This window comes from Equus przewalskii, chromosome 5, assembly GCF_037783145.1.
Source record: "Equus przewalskii isolate Varuska chromosome 5, EquPr2, whole genome shotgun sequence".
Taxonomy (NCBI): Eukaryota; Metazoa; Chordata; class Mammalia; order Perissodactyla; family Equidae; genus Equus; species Equus przewalskii.
In genome coordinates, this window is record NC_091835.1 from 38,520,670 (window position 1) to 38,540,842 (window position 20,173).

Below are 20,173 nucleotides of genomic sequence, written 5' to 3' on the forward strand. Positions count from 1 at the left end.
TTTCTTCAACCATAATGAAATTAGACTAGAAATAATAAATAATGAGTGTGTGCGTATGTGTGGGAGCGCTAACGTATGTATGTTTGTGTGAGCATTGAAAATATGTAAGAATACAAAATTTAAACTAACCTAAGCTAAAACAATGCCAGCGTTGTCTTTTGTTTTAAATATCTATCACAGAAAGGATGAAATTATTTTGAGAAATTCAATTTTACATGAATGGAAATAATTCATTGATTAGCATTTGTTATTTTGTTTTTGTTTTTTGGTCACTATGACTGATAGGAATGGTTTTGAAGAATTGATGGACAGCCAAATAACAATCAATGCTGAGGTGTACTGAGCAGTACATGCATGTACCACCTAGTGATGAAAAATAGTACCCACACTAGAACTGAAGAAGTTCAAAAAGAGACATCAAAAAGTGCCTTTAAAGAATATTTCCAGAATATAAATCAAATGTAGAATATAATACTTAAGGTACACCGAAAATAATTGAAGGTATTTGAAACTACTTTGTAAATACTCAATGATGTATTTAATTATATCTGTGACAATGCAAGCGTTGAATGGACCTGGTTGGCCATTAGTGCAAATACACTAGATATCTTGTGTAACTAAGACTGATGAAAGGCCCAATCTAGAAATAATACAGAGCTAAACTGAGCAGCAGTAAAAGAGTTTCCTGTGTGGTTGCATCCAGAGCACTCTTATGCTTGAATTCTGAGCTCACCTATCAGAGTCTCTTGAAGGACAGACAAAGACATTATTAGTCTGTGTATTTCTTTTCTTGTCTTCTTTTCTAGGCTTGTGATCCATATGAAGGACCATCAAAATTTTTAAATTCGAACTTCTGTAATAAGAGTTAAGATCTGCTTCTTCTCGGGATATATTTGCACTCTGCAAAAGTTCAGACATTCAGACTTCTAAAAGTCAGGTATTTGTAACTTCCAAGATATACATTCTATTTCTCAACATGTGTTTTTTTAGAATTTTGAGGCAAATTAGATTGAAGGAAACTAAAATTATAGCTTTAAAGACAGATTGATAAATCAATATGAAGGTATATATGTTTTCTTCTAAATTATATATATATGTATATATATGATTTTTAAGTGATGTATATCTATATCTCCTTTTGTATCATTTGGAAGAAAAGGGAATAAATGTATGGGTGACAGTATGAAAGGAAAGGAGAAAAGATTGAAAAAATAGAGATGCTAGGAGGGAAATCAGGTGTACTTGAGTAGTTTTAAAGAAGCTATTCTAATTGTTATTTATTTTCAGTATTTTTTTATTATTACTGTTATTATTTGATATGACATTTTATGACACCTAGAAATTATTGTGATATAAAATAGGAGTTTAAAGAAAAGAAACAGGGAAATACAAACTTCAATTGGGGTAAAGTATAATTAACGTTCCCAAAGAATGTGTTTTTTGATTATGAAGAACTTGGGTATATTATCTTCTAGAAAGACAGTAAAAATACCTCACATGGATTTCTCTCAAATTTTCTAAAATGTTTTAATCAGGAAAAATCTCTTCTAAATTCCTCCCAACCTGGAATTTATTTAGTACACAAAACATTAGTTTTGAAGATAAATTTAACTGTTTTGTATACTGCGTAAAGAAATCTAATAAACAATCATGGCAGTAACAAAGATTAGTAAGATGTATCAAGGAGTTTATAATACAGTGGGGAAATGTTAATGAAAGCAAGATAGGAGATAATTGTTACAATGGTGACAAAGAAGAATGAGAAAAATTGGAAAAAGAGATTAATTGCTATTGAAGGATCTGGGAGTTTTATTAAAGGTGGTGCAATTTGATTTACAGATTGAATAAACTAAAATTATAATAAGCAAATATAGGAGTAAAATATACCAGGGAAAGAAGAATTTGAGGAAAACATGCAGTTTGGAGAAGCATTTATGTTATGTTGAAAAAGAATAAGTATATCAACAGAATTATGGAAAAATGAAAATAGGTTGAAGTGAAAGATAAGACTGAAAGGAAGACAGGTGCAGGTGAAGTTGTGAAGAAACTTGAATGCCAGGCTGTAAAGTCAAATTCCATCCCACAGAATTCAATAGAGCTGTCAGAGCATCTTTTGCATTTTTACTTATCAGTGAATGATATTTATAGATTTGTAATTGTGAATAGACAACATTAAGGTGACTAAAAATGATGTATCATACCAACTCATTAACTTTTAAAAAATAATACTTTTTCCATTCTTGAAATTTTTTCACGTTTGTAATTATATTCTAACGCGTTATTTGAGTTTATTCCAACACCATTCTATTCAACACCAATTTTACTTACTGATTTCACAATTTACTTTAATTGAAAATATATTTTCTGTTCATTTTTTTCTTATCTCTATCCTTCAGTAATGAACGAGGTAAGAGTAATCTATTCTGATTTGCGACTTCAACATTCATCTCAGCCACAGAGAAGGCAAAGGCCTGAAATATCTGAAAAAAAAGGTTCATTGTGTTTTAGGCATCAAGGTATGTGTGCTTTCTACATTTTCTTATTTTAAATTGCATTTTAAAATATAAAGAATTAATGCACTATCATGCTCATATGCACACATGTGCACATATACACACACAATTTAAATGTTTATCTTCTACTAGAAAAGGAAAATAAACACTTATGAGGACAGATTATGACTTTTTTCCTATGAGATTTAATAATTTTAACTATATCGTAAACCTTAAATCAGTGTTTTTTGGATACGTGAAATATTCAGGGATCCAATTATGTTATTTTCCATTTTCTGTCATTTTAAAATATCAATACTATGCAATAGAATATCTTGGAAATAGAGAACTGAGAAAATGTACAGATAATTTCATTATTCCAACACAGTTGCTGTGATTTTGGGATTATTTTTTCCATGTTTTTTTGATTTATATATTTCTCAGAATAGTGTGTTCAAAGTGTATCTTTTTCAAGTGTCATGCTTCTATCTTGATACACACACTACAATGCTATCATTTTACTGATATATGTGATTATATGGAATTTGATTATCTTCCAATCATTTGAAATTTGCTTTGCTTTGTTTTTTAACTGCTGCTAATTTACATTCCTCAAATGTTCTGAATAGATATGTGGAATGATTAGAAGTGCACTATATATTAATTTACTAGTTCTATTTTGTCTTATGTTAGATGGATCCTCATGACTTTGGCTAAGATGTATTATTTTTAACTATGGCCTCAATTGATTACTTTCCTGTTTTTTAGACTAATTATTACAATGTCATTTGTGATATAGGCATTTACCATGTGACTAATGAGGAAATATCTTCAAATTTTGCTTAATATATTGTTTAAAAAAAAAAAAAAAACCTTTTCCATCTCATACTCTCTGCCTATAAGGTATTCAGAAATTTTCTCTTTTTTCATTTCTGATAAACAATTCACTTTACTAGTGTATATAGTTAGCATTAGATTTGTATGGGAAAACTTTATTCATCAAATTATTATTTGTCTGTATGTGCATAAGTATGTGTAAAATAACGTACTTCACCATTATTATTATTTTTCCATATGTCAAAACAGAATGACTTGGAGTCATTGTCCTAAGTCTTTTAAATTTATTTTTACCTAACAATATTTTTTAGTTTTTCACGTTTATAAAGTGCTTTTACATATGTAAATCAATATAAAAAAACTCCACAAGGTAAATTCATTTTTATACCCAATATACAAACATAGAGAGCTGTGATGGTTAAGTGGCATCTTTGAAACACAAAAGCCTATAATTGCTGGAACTCAGTCTATGTCTAGAAAATCCAAAGCCTTTTCTCCTCTCAGAATACCCAGATGACTCTCAACTAACTTTTCTAATAAGGAGCTCTAGGTTTTCTGCCTTTTCTAATTTTAACTCAATTTCTTAAAATTCAATCTTTGATACATATATATGTCACTCAGGCACCTACAAATAAGGACTGACATACGTGATGATACATGTTTCACTTCATATTGTGAAAATAAGAATCTATTGATGTTTCTTGAAGTGTTAGTTGAAGATAACTTTTGGCCTTTAGGTGTCACTGTTTAGAAGGGAAAGGTCAAAGGTCAAACTTATTCCAGATGTGTGGTGATGTGTTTACAATCCTGAAGAACAAAACAAATCATGGAAGAGTAGAGTAAGTTTTTAAAGGTATTATCATTCTGAAAGTGCTACATTAATTATTTTGTAAAATTACAACTTACCAAAAAGAGAGAAGAAGGAAATAACTTGGGACACTAATTGTACCATGAAAACTAGTATAAATAAAATTTGAATATATTTCTTTTAAATCATTTTTACACATATATAATTATATGAATGCATACATTAAAAACATTAAAATATACCATATATTATTTAAATAAACTTTCTTCTTTTTCCTTTTTTTATTCTGCTACAGTGTATGTTTCTGTAATATGAATTAGTTAATATGTAATTGGCAAAGAGGGATGTTATTACAGTGTGGAAATCAATTGGTTTATATACAGTTTTCCCCAATATGTTAGCGTTTTGACTACCAAGTAAAAACAGCTTAAGTCCACTAATACAGTTGAATGGAGTAAGCTGTGGAGGAAAGCAGTACTATACACAGTGCCCATTCACGTCTCCTTCTAGCTCATTATTGACTTTGACCACAAGCTCTGTCTTGAAAATGCATGTTGAACAGTTGTTCCTGATCTTTGTGCATTTGCTCTTGCTTTCATAATTCAAACTTTCCATCATTCTTTTCTTTTCTTTATACATATATATTTTTATTGAGGTGACATTAGTTTGTAACATTATATAAATTTCATCTGTACATCATTATATTTTGACTTCTGTATAGACTACATTGTGTTTACCCCAAAAGTCTAATTTCCATATTTCCATTTGTCAAGGAACAAATGTTACCCTTTCACCCTCATCCTAACCCCTGCCCCTCTGGGTAACCACCAATTTGTTCTCTGTATCTATGTGTTTGTTTCCTGTTGTTTTTATCTTCCATTTATGAGTGAAATTGTATGGTATTTGTCTTACTCCATTTGACTTATTTTGCTTAGCATAAAATACCTTCAAAGTCCATCCATGTTGTCACAGAATGCAAGATTTCATCATCTTTGTGGCTGAGTAGAAATCCATTGTACATATAATACCACATCTTCTTTATCCATTCATCCATCAGTGGGCGCTTAGGTAACTTCCACGTCTTGGCTATTGTAAATAATGCAATGAACATAGAGTGCATATATCTTTTTGAAAAATTGTTTTCATGTTCTTTGGATAAATGCTTGGAAGTAGAATAGCTGGATTATATTGTAGTTCTGTTTTTAATTTTTCAAGGAATCTCTATAGAGGCTGCACCAGTTTACATTCCCACCAGCAGTGTACAAGGGTTGCTTTTTCTCTATATTCTCTCCAATACTTGTTATTTTCTTGTCCTTTTAATAGCCTGTCTGACAGGCATGAGGTGAAATCTCACTGTGGTTTTGATTTGCATTTCCCTAATAATTTGTGGTGTCGAACGTCTTCTCCTGTGCCTGTTGACTATCTGTATATCTTCTTTGGAAAAATGTCTGTTCAGATCCTCTTGACTATTTTTTAATAGGATTGGTTGGGGTTTTGTTGTTGAGTTGTATGAGTTCTTTGTATATTCTGAATATTAACCTCTTATCAGATATATGATTTGAAAATATCTTCTCCCAATCAGTATATTGTCTTTTTATTTTTTAAATGTTTTCCTTTGCTGTGCAGAAGCTTTTTAGCTTTATATAGTCCCATTTCTTTATTTTTTCTTTTGTTTTACTTGCCTGAGGAGATATTTCCAAAAAAATATTCCTAAGACTGATGTACCAATGTCAAAAAGCATACTTCCTAGGTTTTCTTCTAAGAGTTTTATGGTTTCAGGTCTTACATTCAAATTTTTAATCCATTTTGAGTTAATTTTGTGCATGGTATAGGATAATGGTCTATTGTCATTCTTTTGTATGTGGCTGTCCCATTTTCCCAACACCATTTATTTAAGAGACTGTCCTTTCTCCATTGTGTTTTCTTGGCTCATTTGTAAAAAGTGAGCTGTCTTAATTGTGTAGGTTTGTTTCAGGGCTCTCAATTCTATTCCACTCATCTGTGTGTCTGTTTTTGCGCTAATACTATGCTATTTTCATTACTACAGCTTTGTAGTATGCTCTGAAATCGGGAAATGTGATGCCTCCAGCTCTGTTCTTTTTTCTTGGGATTGCTTTGGCTATTCAGGGTCTTTTGTTGTTCCATATACATTTCAGGATTTGTTGTCCTATTACTGTGAGTAGCGTCACGTCACTGAGACTTTGATAGGGATTGTATTGAATCAATAGATTGCTCTAGGTAATATGGACATTTTAACTATGTTAATTTTTCCAATTTAGAAACATGGAAGGTCTTTCCACTTCTCTGTGTCTTTGATTTCTTTCAACAATGTCTTATAGTTTTTCAGTATAGAGGTCTTTCATCTCTTTGGTTAAATTTATTCCCAGCTATTTATTCTTTTTCTTGTAATTGTAAACGGGATTGTATTCTTAATTTCTCTTTCTGCTAGCTCATTGTTAGTGTATAGAGATGCAACTGATTTTTGTATATTGATTTTGTACTCTGCAAATTTACTATATTTATTATTTCTAATAGTTTTAGGATTTTCTACGTATAAGATCAAGTCATCTGCAAATAGTGACTGTTTCACTTCTTTCTCTCCCATTTGGATCCTTTTTTTTTTCCCCTAACTACTCTGGCCAGGACTTTCAATACTGTGTGAATAAGAGTGGCAAGAGTGGACACCCTTGTCTTCTTTCTGTTCTTAGATGGCTAGCTTTCAGTTTTTCACCATTGAGTATTATTTTGGCTGTGGGTTTGTCATATATGGACTTTATTTTGTTGAGGTGCAGTCTTTCTATAGTCATTTCATTCAGAGTATTTTTTTTTATCATAAATGGAAGCTGTATCTTCTCAAATACTTTCTCCGAATATATTGATATGACCATGTGATTTTTATTCTTCATTTTGTTAATGTGGTATATCATGTTGATTGATTTGCACATGTTGAACTATCCTTGCATCCCTGGAATAAATTACACTTGATCATGGTGTATAATCCTTTTAATGTATTGTATTTGATTTGCTAATATTTTGTTGAGGATTTTTGCATCTACGTTCATCAGTGATATGGGCTTGTAATTTTCTTTTTTATGTGTTGTCCTTGTCTGGTTTTGGTATCAGAGTAATGTTGGCCTCGTAAAAATAGTTAGGAAACATTCCTCCTTCTTCAATTTTTTGAAAGAGTTTGACAAGGATAGGCATTAAATTTTCTTTGAATGTTTGGTAGAATGCACCAGGGAAGCCATCTGGTTCTGGGCTTTTGGTTTTGGGGAAGTTTTGGTTACTGTTTCAATCTCCCTACTAGTGACGAGTCATTTCTTCTAGGTTATCCAATTTTTTGGTATATAGCTTTCCATAGTATTCTCTTATAATCCTTTGTATTTCTGTGGTAGCCATTGTAATTTCTCCTCTTTTATTTCTGATTTTATTTATCTGAGACTTCTCTCTCTTTTTTTTCCTAGTGAGTCTAGCTAATGGTTTGTCAATTTTGTTTATCTTTTCAAAGAACCATCTCTTCGTTTCATTGATCTCTTGTCTTTTTAGTTTCTGTTTCATTTATTTCTGCTCTAATTTTTATTTTTTCCTTTCTTCTACTGATTTTGGACCTTATTTGTTCTTCTTTCCCTAGTTTTCTTTAGGTATAATGGGAGATTGTTTATTTGAGATTTTTCCTGTTTCTTGGGGTAGGCCTTTATTGCTATAAACTTCCCTCTTAGTATTGCTTTTGCTGTATCCCATAAATTTTGGCATGTTTTATTTTCATTTTCATTGGTATTCAGGTATTTTTAAATTTCTCCTTTGACTTCTTCATTGACCCAAGAGGCCCATTGTTCAGTAGCATTTTGTTTAATCTTCACGTATTTGTGATTCTTTCAGTTTTCTTCTTGTAGCTCATTTCCAGTTTCATAGTGTTGTGGTTGGAAAAGATTCTTGATATGATTTCAATCTTTTTAAATTGATTGAGATCTGTTTTGTGGCCTAAAATTTAATCTATCCTGGAGAATTTTCCATGTGCATTTGAATAGAATGTGTATGCTGCTGTTTTGGATAGAATGTTCTGCATATATTTACTAAGTTCATCAGGTCAGATGTGTCATTTAAGGCCAATTTTTCCTTATTGATTTTCTATCTGGATGATCTATCCATCGATCTAAGTAGCATGTTAAAGTTCCCCATTATTATTGTGTTATTGTCAATTTCTCTTATTATGTCTATTAGTAATTGCTTTATGTATTTAGGTGCTCCTGTGTTGGATGCATAGATATTTACATGGTATCCTCCTGTTGGATTGTTCCCTTTATCTTTATGTAGTGCCTTTCTTTGTCTCTTATAACAGTTTTTGTTTTAAATTCTATTTTGTCTGATGTAAGCATTGCTACAGAGCTTTCTTTTCATTGCCATTTGCATGGAGCATCTTTTCCTGTCCCTTCACTTTCAGTCTGTGAGTGTCTTTAGATCTGAAGTGTGTCTTTTGTAAGCAGCATATAGATAGGTCTTGGTTTTTTTAAATCCATTCAGCTACCCTACGTCTTTTGATTGAAGCATTTAGTCCATTTACATTTAAGTAACTATTGACTAGTATGTACTTATTGCCATTTTGTTACTTGTATTCTGAATGTTTTTGTAGTTCTTCTCTGTTCCTTTCTTCTTCTCTCTCTCTATTCCCTTATGATTTAATGGCTTTCCTTAGCGTTATGTTTGAGCTTTTTCTAATTACTTTTTGTGTACTTATTATAGGCTTTTGGTTTGTGATTGCCATGAGGTTCATATATAACAACCTATGTATATAGAAGTGTATATTAAGTTGAAGATCTCTTGAGTTTGACCTCTTACTATAAAAGTCCTACACTCTTACTTTCCCCTAACGTTTTATGTTTTTGATATCATATTTTACCTCTTTTATTTTCTTGTATCCTTTAACTTCTTGTCTTGGAAAGAGATATTTTTAGTACTTTGTCTTTGTGCTAAATACTACCTTTATATGTGGTTGATCCACTACCTTTACTGTTATTTTCCTTTCCCAATGATTTCTTTTTTGATAGTTTTATTATTCCTCTTTGTTTTTGTGCTGTTTTTCAGGTTGAGTGAATCTGTGCAAGGGCCCCTTAAAAGTGGGGTTTCCTTTCCATGTAGCTCTATAGTTTTCCTGGGCATATTCCCCACTGATTTTCAAAACAAGGTGTTCTGGGGTCTCATCTCTCCCATGCTGGACCTAAGGGCTGGTGTGCCTGATGTGGAGCTTGAATCCCTTGCTCCTCTAGGAAAAGTTCTGTACATTTGAGATCACTCCCAACGATGAAGTGCTGTGGGTAGAGTGTGGTCTTTTTCCTCAGCAGGATTGTATCTCTGCCTCTTCCACCCCTCTTGATGTTGTCCCTTATTGTGGAGGTTCTTTTCATTCAGTTTCAAGATCTCCCTCAGAGAAAATAATTCCACATGTAGTCTTAGATTTGTTGTGTTTGTGGGAGGAAGCAAACTCAGGATCCTCCCATGCCACCATCTTCCAAAAGTTCTGCTCCATCATCTCTTAGTTGTTCTTTTAATAAAATGCAGGTTTACTGTGCAGCTCTTGTTTTCATATGATATAGAATACTTACATTCTCTAGAGCCTAAATATTGGAGTGTCTTTAGATTCAGCCTACCTGCTTATCTTTCATTTTTACATTTGCTCTCTAGGGATTCATTGAGTCTTTTGGCTTTAAATATCATCTACATGCTTATGACTCTAAATTTATACATCTTGGATTTCTCCCCTGAATTTCAGACTATGTAGTATCCTAATCCAAATCACCTCTTGGATGTTAATAGAAATTTCAAACATGTATCCCAAATGGAATTCCTGATATTACACCCCTAAATGCTCTCTTATACTTTTCTCCACTTAATATTAGTTACAACTGCATGGTTTCAATTATTCACAACAAAAGACTTGAAGTTCCTCCTTGATTCATCTTATTTGCTCACAAGCTGCATCAGTCAATCCTGTCAGCTTTTCCTTTAAAATATTTACCACATTTACCATCCTGGCAACACTCTGTTCCTAGCTGACATTTTCTCTTTTGTCTTATTCTAGTAGATGCTTACCTGATCTCCTTCATTCTGTTCTCAAACCCCTTTCCACATTCACATTCTCTTCCTCATCCCATATTTGTAGTAAAGAGCAACCAGGTTTAGCCAATTGAAACATGAATTATATTGTCATTCATTAGCTTAAAAGACCCCAGTAGCTTCCTGGTTCACCCAGAGAAAAAGCTGAATTCTACTCTCTGTACGGCCATCAAATATCTGACTTCTGTTGGGTAGTTATGATTCACGTTTTCCCATTTTTTAAATAATAATAATGGATGCTTATTTTTCACTTACTATGAACCAGGAGCTCTTCTAAGGATTTAAAATGTTATAATGTGTTTAACCCTCTCAACAATCCTATGGGTTAGGCCCTATTATCACTTTTTTACAGATGAGAAAACTATGGCAAAGAGAAATTAAGTAAGTTGCCCAGGTTATATGGCTAGTAAGTGGCCTTGAGTCCAGTGTCTTTACTTTTAACCTCAGTGCTATGCTGGACTGATTAATTTATGATCACTCCTCCATCTTCTTTGTGCCTTTCAAAACCCATATTTATCTATACTCCTCTATTTTCTTTCTTCTCATTCTGTCTTTTCAGTTTATACATTTTAATTCTTTACTGATTTTTAACAGAGTTTCAAGACAGAACAATGATCAATTCCCCAAATGACTATTGTTCCTTCAGTAAAGGAGTGCTTATGGAGACTGAAATAAATTTGATATTATAGTTATTCATTTCATGAGTAACATCTCAAGTCTGCTATGATTTAGTGAACTTGTATGTCGCAAAGATCTGTTTCTCCGCCTGAAACATCTTTCTCTGAACTGAGACTTCCCTGAAAAGTTATAATTCCTTCTTTTGATTAATTTCCTAATTTTTGCTTGATGTTATTGACATGTTACAAATATCCAATGGCTTAAGCCTAATCCATCCTTCTTAAACATTTTTTTCTAGCAATAGTCCATGCGTTCTGCAGTCTTAGTAAAATCGCATGTCTGGTCAGACCTGATGTAATGATTTAAATCTAGGGTGAAGGTGGAGAATGGAAAGGTACTCTAAGTATAACCAATAAATTCTGCTTATGTCCACCTTCTGATTGAAATAGGCAGAGTCCAGTCTTGCTTAGACACACATCTTAAATAGAAAAACAAAAGAAACATAGGAATTTGCAGAGGAACTCCAATTTTATATATACTTTAGAGGGAATTTTATTATAAACCATAGTGATCTTTGTCACAGTTGATGTTTTTGTCTTTTGCCCACATCTCTTACAGGATAAATATTCTCTGAGAACTCTGCATATCTTCCTAATTTGAGTAATAGCACATTCCTGAGGCTCTTAAATCTCTACTTCTACCCATGTAACCCAACTGAGCTCTTTATTATGTAGATTAATTTTCATTTTAAAAGTATTCATCTATTTTTTGAAATAAAATGACAGAAAACCTGAAAATCAAACTGGGGAAAAAAGAGATATTTTTTACATCTTGGGAAAGAGAAATAAAAATAATCTGAGTGGTTAATGACAAAATTCTCTTGGGGAAGGAGGGAATAGTCACATATTTATAAATATGTTCTCTACTATGATTACATCAGTATTTTGCACAAATTTGATGTTTGAAGTGAAAGACATGAAACTCAGTCAGATGAACATAGGATGGCCACAGGTCCACTGTTTTTCACTGATTCCACTCTGACAAGTGGATTTAGATAATTTTATTGGAGAGTGAAAAATGTAAATTGAAGAAAATGATAGTCTTTTTTCTGCTTTGTTGAGTCTACTGACAAGTCCATAAAGCAAGTTATTTATCTCTGATTCCATGGTTTTTATTCATAGCATTTCCATTTTATGCTTCTGGGAAATTTCATATCTCTGCTGAAATGCCCCATATATTTATGCTGATTTCCATTTTTCTCACTAGATGCTATAACCTATCAATCATTGTTATTTCAGATTTCCTGCCTAGAAATTACAATAACTGATCCATCTCCAGATCTGGTTTTCAATGTACACTTTTAAAAAATGTGTCCTACTTAGTGCACAGTTTATTGCAGAGGCAGGCAGATTTTCTGTCCCTTCCTCTGTGACATCTGTCCTGTATTGGTGGATCCCACGTATGAGGAAGTTTCCTCTCTCTCTCCCAGCTAAGGTCCTTTGCTTTGTATCATTTAAGGATCCTGGGCATAAGCTGGTTTTCTGCCCTCTTTCTAGAAGCAGGTGGCTTTTACCTATCGTCAGTGCAGGGGATGGGGAAGACTAGATTTCCACTTTTTCCCTCAGTAGTAGCTGAACTTTTCCTAGAATGGGTGAGGTGGCAGGTGGTGGTGGTGGAGCATTTATTACTAATTCCCCAGTGGTCACTTGCCTTTATCAAGGTCCTAGAGTCAGGACCCCCAAGACATAAGGTGGGTTTTATGTTTGTGCCTCAGGGGCAGCCATTTACTACTTTTTACTTAGGCAGGGCTCAGAGCAGGGATCATCTCCAGATTTACCCACTAAATCCACAGCTTTGGCAGACCCTGGAGACCTGCACCACAAAAAGGAGATCTCTCAGTTCTTCTGAACTTTCTTTATCTTTCCATAGCACCCAGTGGAAGCCAACAGAGAATAATTGGCAATCGTGTGTGAACACCCATTGGTCTATGGCTACAAGTGATTCTAAAGTCTCATGACAACCTACTCTTAGCCTTGAATATTTGTTAAAATTCTTCACTGCTTTTATGGCTGCCACGTTTCTTCCTATGCTTTGCCAAAGGTGAAGTAGAGTGTGTGTCCCATCTTTCCACAGAAATGGGGCTTCTCATCTGTTTAGAATTTAGTTCACATGATTGCCTTTTGAATTCTATTGTCTCATTTGCTTAAAATGTTATGATTTTGTAGATTATCTCCCTTTTCTCTATTTTTAGTATGCAAACTATGTTTTTGTGTAGTTTACTACACCTAAAATGGAAGCAGAACTCTGAATAAACATTTAGAAGCTGATGTCTCAAATTATATTTATCTCTTTCTGTAGATTGTCCTACTCCAGCTTCTTCATGGAAATTGATTGCAGTGATTCTGTGCCTCATTTGCCTGATGCTTCTTTTGTCTGTCGGAATCTTAGCCATAAAGTGTAAGTCACTAAGTAAAATAGAAATCTGCTTTTCCAGTACTCACATAGTGAAATCTGTTAAAGATAATACGTTGTTTTAATTAATTCAACCCCTTGACCAAATATAATATTCTCTACCCAGAACTGAAGATGATTCCTTGGAGACATATCAAATTATTGTTTATTTTTAAGCATATTGTGAACCTTACTAAAAGCCTTACTATTTGTTCTCATGTTTCCTTTATCAGAAATTCCTTTTTAAAAAGTCTTTCTCTGCATATGAAAAACTTACTCACACTGTTGTCAGAACAAAGTTTCGTTCTTCTGTGATCAATTGCGATAGGAAATTGTCATCCTTAGCTTTTTTCTTTGTGAGGAAGATTGGTCCTGAGCTAACATCTGTTGCCAATCTTCCTCTTTGTGCTTGAGGAAGACTGTCACTGAGCTAGCATTTGTGCCGATCTTCCTCTATTTTATGTGGGATGCCACCACAGCACGACTTGATGAGTGGTGCTAGGTCCACATCTGAGATCTGAACTTGTGAACCCTGGGCCACAGAAGCAGAGCACGCAAACTTAACTACAACATCAACTGGGTTGACCCCTGTAATTTGATTTTTATGTTTATGATTCTATTACATTTGAGTTCTTTGAAGCAAATGATGTTTCATTAATAATTTTTGCATTTCCATATTCAGTACAGTGTCTTGCACATAGGAATGTCCAATTATTTTCTTTTTGAGTTAAAAAGAAACTGTCCTTTCTGAATTCTTTTCAGTGAATCAGAAGTCATTTCAAGCAGAAAGATGTCTGAGAAATCTTTCCTCCAGCAAGGAAGCAGATAAAACAGGTAGTTTTGGAAGTGTCTCTGAGTGATAATTTTGTTTGCAGGAGAGAGAAGAGAATTAACTATGTATCAACTATTTTCTTGATAATGATACATGTAAGCAGATATGAGTCAAATCTACTTGTATATCAAAGAGTATTTCTCACGGAGTCATATATACATTATTTATACAGTCAAATGATGATGCTATCAAATGATCACCTAAGGGTGAATGAAATATTTTGACAAGGCGTCATCATCAGTTTTTATTGGGTACATATCTATTTATAATTTTTTTCTGTACTTGTTATATAATTTTTGAAACATAGCTTTTTAAATAAATGCACTCGTTTCATTTTAATTTTGAAAAACAAAGAACATTATAATGACAATTTTAACAGTTAAATATATTGGATATGTTTCTAATTTTGTGATTTAAAAAAATTTTTTTCCCAATATGCATCTTATGAATCTTGAAGACTAAAATGTTTTGATGAGGTGAATTATTAATTTAAGATCAATCTAATGCTAAATTTAAGTGTACACTGCCTATAATGAAAAAGTCAAATGATGTTTTTGTTTGTAGATGGTAGATTTGCTATGCGAAATTATTGGATGTGAATTGCACTGATGGAAGGCATTCAGTTATATTCTAATTTTTTTAATAGTTTGGAAATATCCTACATGTTCAAACAACTGGCATCAGCATGGAGAAAACTGCTACTATTTTTCAAGAAACATGTTTCCTTGGAAAGAATGTCAACGTTATTGTGCTGGTTTAGCATCAAGATTCCTTAAATTGAATATTCAAGAAGAGATGGTAAAAATATTTCTTTCATAAATTTCAGTATTAAAACATTTTAAGAATGACAGCACTCACTCAAATTTTATATTCTTCTGAAACACTTTCTATACTGCAGTCACAGAAATCTTTAAAATATGACTGTAATTTTGAATGCATCCTTTAATAACACTTGAGTAGCTTTTCTCAGCATTTAGGGAAAAGTACAAATAAAATGCCTATAAGGTTAACTTGTAATCTGATTCTTTCTTATTTCTCTGGCTTCCTCGGCTGTTAAGGACTCTCAACAACACTATTCTAAGAGAAGCATGTCACGGTCTCCAGCTGTATTGTAGTTCTTTAAATTCCTCCTTGTTCTCCTGGGCTCTTTCATGTTCTTGTTTCATCTGCATGTGACAAATTTTATGCCCTTCACATTGCATGCAAAACTGTCTTCTCTTGGGTAATGCATCCTTGTTTCTAAGATTTTAGCTTATTAGTTAATCCCCTTGAAAAACATTCTTGGTTCACCAAGACCTGTTAAAACTCCCTACTCATTCTTCTGCTTTGATCCTGTATTTCCACTCTTGTAGCTTGTGTCACTACTTATTACACAGGCTCAATTAATGTTGTTCTATTTTTCTATGTTTTTCTAATCTAAGTGACTACAGCTATAAGACTGTTTCCTTACTTTTACAACCCATAACCTAAGAAAATGCCTAGAATAAAATGTAGGCTAAAAAAATAATTTCTTGGTCAATAAATGTCATTAGCTATTGATATCCAGCTTATGCATAAAGAACCTAGGATTAATCCCTCAAATTCTTTCTATATAATAGAACAGAGATTCCAAAGGGAAATTTATAAATGAAATATACATATGTAAACCATTATATTCCTCTCTCTAGAGAAGTTTCATTTTCTGATTTATTTTCCTTTCACTCTTTGCAGGATTTTGTCATAAAATTGTCAAAAATGCAATGTGATATGCGTCAAGAAAAGTTTCTGATCAGTTTATACTACAACAGCAAACAACTGAAATGGGTTTGGTTAGATGGCACAGATCTTACCCTGGACAAGTAAGTCTCCTGCTGTTTTAAAATTTCAGTCCAGAATAATGCTATTTTTTTCCAAATCTAAATATCTAGTGTGGATACGGGCAGATGTTAGATTTCATATCAGCTGTATCCATAATAAATTAACCAGGAAAAGACAGGATAGATGGAGAAAGGGAGTAAAATAGTTACTGTACTAAGCTAAACATTTTACTTTCATAACTCATTTAGATTGTTTATCTGTTCTATGATTGAGGTATTATCATTGTGCATTTTATTAAAAGGTAATTGAATAAATAAACTTGCACAAGACTACAAAGTGAGTACATATCAGATTTGCCATTTTAATTTTAATCTGGTTTTTAGACTCCAAGACATGTGCACATAATGGAATTTTCTAAAAGTTTGCTCTCTACCTTTCTAGGACTCAGCCGTTGTACTTCAAAGTGGTTTGCTGGGGACCTCATAACAAATTACCACAAACTGGGTGGGTTAACACAACAGGAATTTTTTTTTTCACAGTTCAGAGGACAGAAGTCTGAAAAAAGTGTTGGTAGAGTTAGTTCCTTCTGAAAGCTGCTTTCTCTTGGAGGAGCTAGTTAAACTTTGCATGGAGTAAGTTAGTTGTTATTGATGATTAACATTTTTGTTATACCATATATATCGCAGAATTTATTTATTAAAGTACTAATGTATAAAGAAAATATGGTAAAGCTCAGAGAAAATGGAAGCTACTTTTAAATTGTCTGAGGCCACAGAGAGGATAGCTGGCAATTCTTGGCATCATTTAAATATATATATCCAGTTTCGCATTGCTTTCTTCTCTGCATCTCTGTGTGCCCATTTCTCTCTTACAAAGATAATCTCACTGGATTTAGGGCCCAATCCTGTATGATTTGATCCTGATCCTTACCTTAATTATATCCACAAAGAACCAATTTCCAAATAAAGTGACATTCTGAGGTTCTGAGTGGACATAAATTTTAGGGGGACACTATTCAACATACTTTCTTTAAGATTTCTAAGCCTCAACTCAGATGATTTCGGTAGGCTATCTGGAAGTTAGAGGTATAAAATTGCATTCTAAAAATGAATTCCATGATATTATAATATACAGCTAGTTTAAGATCCATTACACAACAATAATATACCTCAACTTAATATTGCAAATATTTTGACCATGGCATAGAAACTTCTCAGGACTTTCTCATGCACTGTGAAATCAAATCATCAAAAATTGAACTGAGGGAAAGACAAGACTTCTGACTACAAGTGATAAAATTAGCCAAAATAGGTGATTCAAATATTAGCAATAAAATTCTCTTACTAATAAGTTTGGAAAAACCAAATATCCTTATACAGCTCTCCTGGAAAAGTGATAGCAATTGTCGACAATTAATTATATATGCAGTTAACCACATTTTTATCAGATTACGGATGCAGTAGTGGTTGAAGATTTGAAACAATGCAATAATTCTGAATTATTGTAGAACAAATATCTGCATATCAAGTGCCCATATAGCCACTCCATGTTATACTCTATTGTATATGAACATGTTTATGAAATTTAGTGAGACTTGTGCAGCAGCAAATTGATTATGAAAATTAGAAATTTTAATATGCTGTTTTGACGAGTTATGTTTTTCAAGATCATATCTTTCCAATCTACCATTCTAATCTAAACACCATTTCAAACACCTGTATATACAATACACACTTATATACACATCCAATATACTACAAAAATGTTTGCAGCAGTCAATCTATAAAACTGATGAAATTTCCCATTCTATCATTTCCAAAGTATCTAATTCACTATATGGACCATTTATCATTCATCTCCACATTTCTTTTTCATGTCTTTTGCTTTAAAATTGATATTTTTCTTTCTAGCCCAAATTCCTACTTATTGATTTTTCATTTTATTTCTTACTAACACACCACTATACGACTCCGTATGTGATTCTCAATGTGAACAGGTATATCTCTATGTGTGAAAATGCCAGTTTAGCAAGACTCTGGGAAATGCAGAAATACCAACACCCTGGTTTTCCAGTTTTCACTTCCACAGTTTAATATAGTAAGCAATTAATAGCGCAGGCTCTGAAGCTAAACTGCCCAGGTTTACATCTTGGCTCTGATACTTGGGTTATCTTAGTCTCGTGTTTTAGTTTTTGTTCCATCCTCTATAAAATGTGGTGAATAATAGAACCTACTTCCTAGTGTGGTGGTGAAAAATACATTAACTGATAAATTTAAGCATGTGGAAAGTGTCTGACACATAAGAACTCAATAAAAGTATTATCTCCCCTTCCTCCCCTGCTTCCCCTTCCTAGCCCAAGTCTTAAGAGTAAATTAATGTCAAATAAATTTTTTAATATATGAATATAATTTAAAAATATGATTTCTACTTTGAAATAATATGAATAACATATGCAAGATTCTTCACAATATGCACACACTTAACAGATGTGATTTTCTAATGCAAAACCTGTGTTCAAATTAAGACTTCAGATTTGCCCAGATTTCTGAGTGATTGCATATTCATTTCCAATTGCTGCACCTAGTATAGTAATTGCATGTCCTCCTTCAGGAAATTATAGCTCGTATTTCGTGAGATCTGTCTGAATTGCTTTGATTCTCATTGTTATATTCAAATATTTGATCTTTTGAAATGATTACTTATACTTACTACTATAGAGGATTCTTATCTCTACTCTGTAAGGAGCAAGCTAGACTGTTCCAGAAGAGAGTATGCTCTTATTGATAATTAATAATAATTTTATTGTACAGTAATTTTGTAATTACAGTACTATATATTTACAGTAGAATGTGTTTATCAAAATGCTAATGTATAAAAGAAATATAGTAAACTCCAGTGAAAATGGAAGGTACTCTGAAATTGTCTGAGGTCACAGAGATGATAGCCAGAATTAAAGGCATTGTTACCATCTCAATTCCAGATTTGATATTAAACTTTGAATGACACGATATGTTTGTTATTTGTATTGTTAGAGAACTTGGAAAGTGACATTTCTGCTTCTTTAGAGCTATATTAAAATGTTATGGATTTTAAAAATACGATTGATACATAAAGCAAATTCAGCATTTAATGGAAAGCATTTTCTCTTCTAGGCTTCAAATTCCAGGACATGTGAATGCTAATAATAAATGTGTACATATAAAATATGGCCAGATGAACGCTGAAGATTGCCAAAGTTATGGCTATTGTATCTGTAAGAAGACAACATATTCAGATTAGATGAAATACATCAGAAAGAAAAAAAATGATCACTTGAGATTTCCCAGTGTGATGACTTCAACTATGTGAAAAATTTATTTAGCTAAAAATAGATTCCATTAAACATTGAAGTCCAAATATTATTCTTTGACTCTACTTCATAATATATAACAGGATAAATATAATAAACCATATATTAGAAGTGTGGATAATACAACGAAATTAAGGAATATGAAGGAATATTATTCTCACAGAAATATTAAATAAACCCTTCCATTACTAAGACAGAGGTATCAAATAAATTCAGTTTAAGACGTTCAAATCTTCCAGTACTTTCTTTTCTTTTTTTTTTTTTTTTTGAGGAAGATTAGCCCTGAGCTAACTGCTGCCACTCCTCCTCTTTTCACTGAGAAAGTCTGGCCCTGAGCTAACATCCATGCCATATTCCTCTACTTTATATGTGGGATGTCTACCACAGCATGGTGTGCCAAGCAGTGCCATGTCTGCACCCAGGATCCAAACCAGTGAACCCTGGACCGCCGAGAAGCGGAAGATGTACACTTAACCGCTGTGCCACCAGACCGGCCCTTCCAGTACTTTCAAAATAAATTTTGCCACCATAATTTCATACTTATGCTTAGGTTTATATAAATTATCAGTCTTTTTTTGTCTCATTATGGTCATCTGTGAGAGGAATGAATTATCAGAGAAAGAAGATAAAATTCCCTGATAAAATGAATCTTAAAGAAAAATTACATTTTTGACAAGATAGAAAATGTGGTTTAAAAACGTTTATAGACCAAGGAAGTGAAGGATCTATACAATGAAAACTACAAGACTTTCTTGAAAGAAATAGGCGATGACATAAAGAGATGGAAAAACATTCCTTGCACATGGATTGGAAGAATAAACATAGTTAAAATGTCCATACTACCTAAAGCAATATACAGGTTCAATGCTATCCCAATC

At 32.8% G+C, this 20,173-nt stretch overlaps 1 protein-coding gene across 1 annotated transcript; it reads left to right on the plus strand.

Annotated features, from left to right (window-relative positions):
• The first annotated feature begins 702 nt into the window (after positions 1-702).
• LOC139083340 (natural killer cells antigen CD94-like) lies at positions 703-19,346 on the plus strand. The gene is made up of 7 exons (XM_070619075.1): positions 703-937; positions 2,397-2,516; positions 13,225-13,323; positions 14,080-14,151; positions 14,796-14,947; positions 15,860-15,987; positions 19,099-19,346. The coding sequence occupies exons 2-7, from the start codon at positions 2,399-2,401 to the stop codon at positions 19,223-19,225; spliced, it is 696 nt and encodes a 231-aa protein (XP_070475176.1). The 5' UTR covers positions 703-937; positions 2,397-2,398; the 3' UTR covers positions 19,226-19,346.
• Positions 19,347-20,173: the final 827 nt, after the last annotated feature.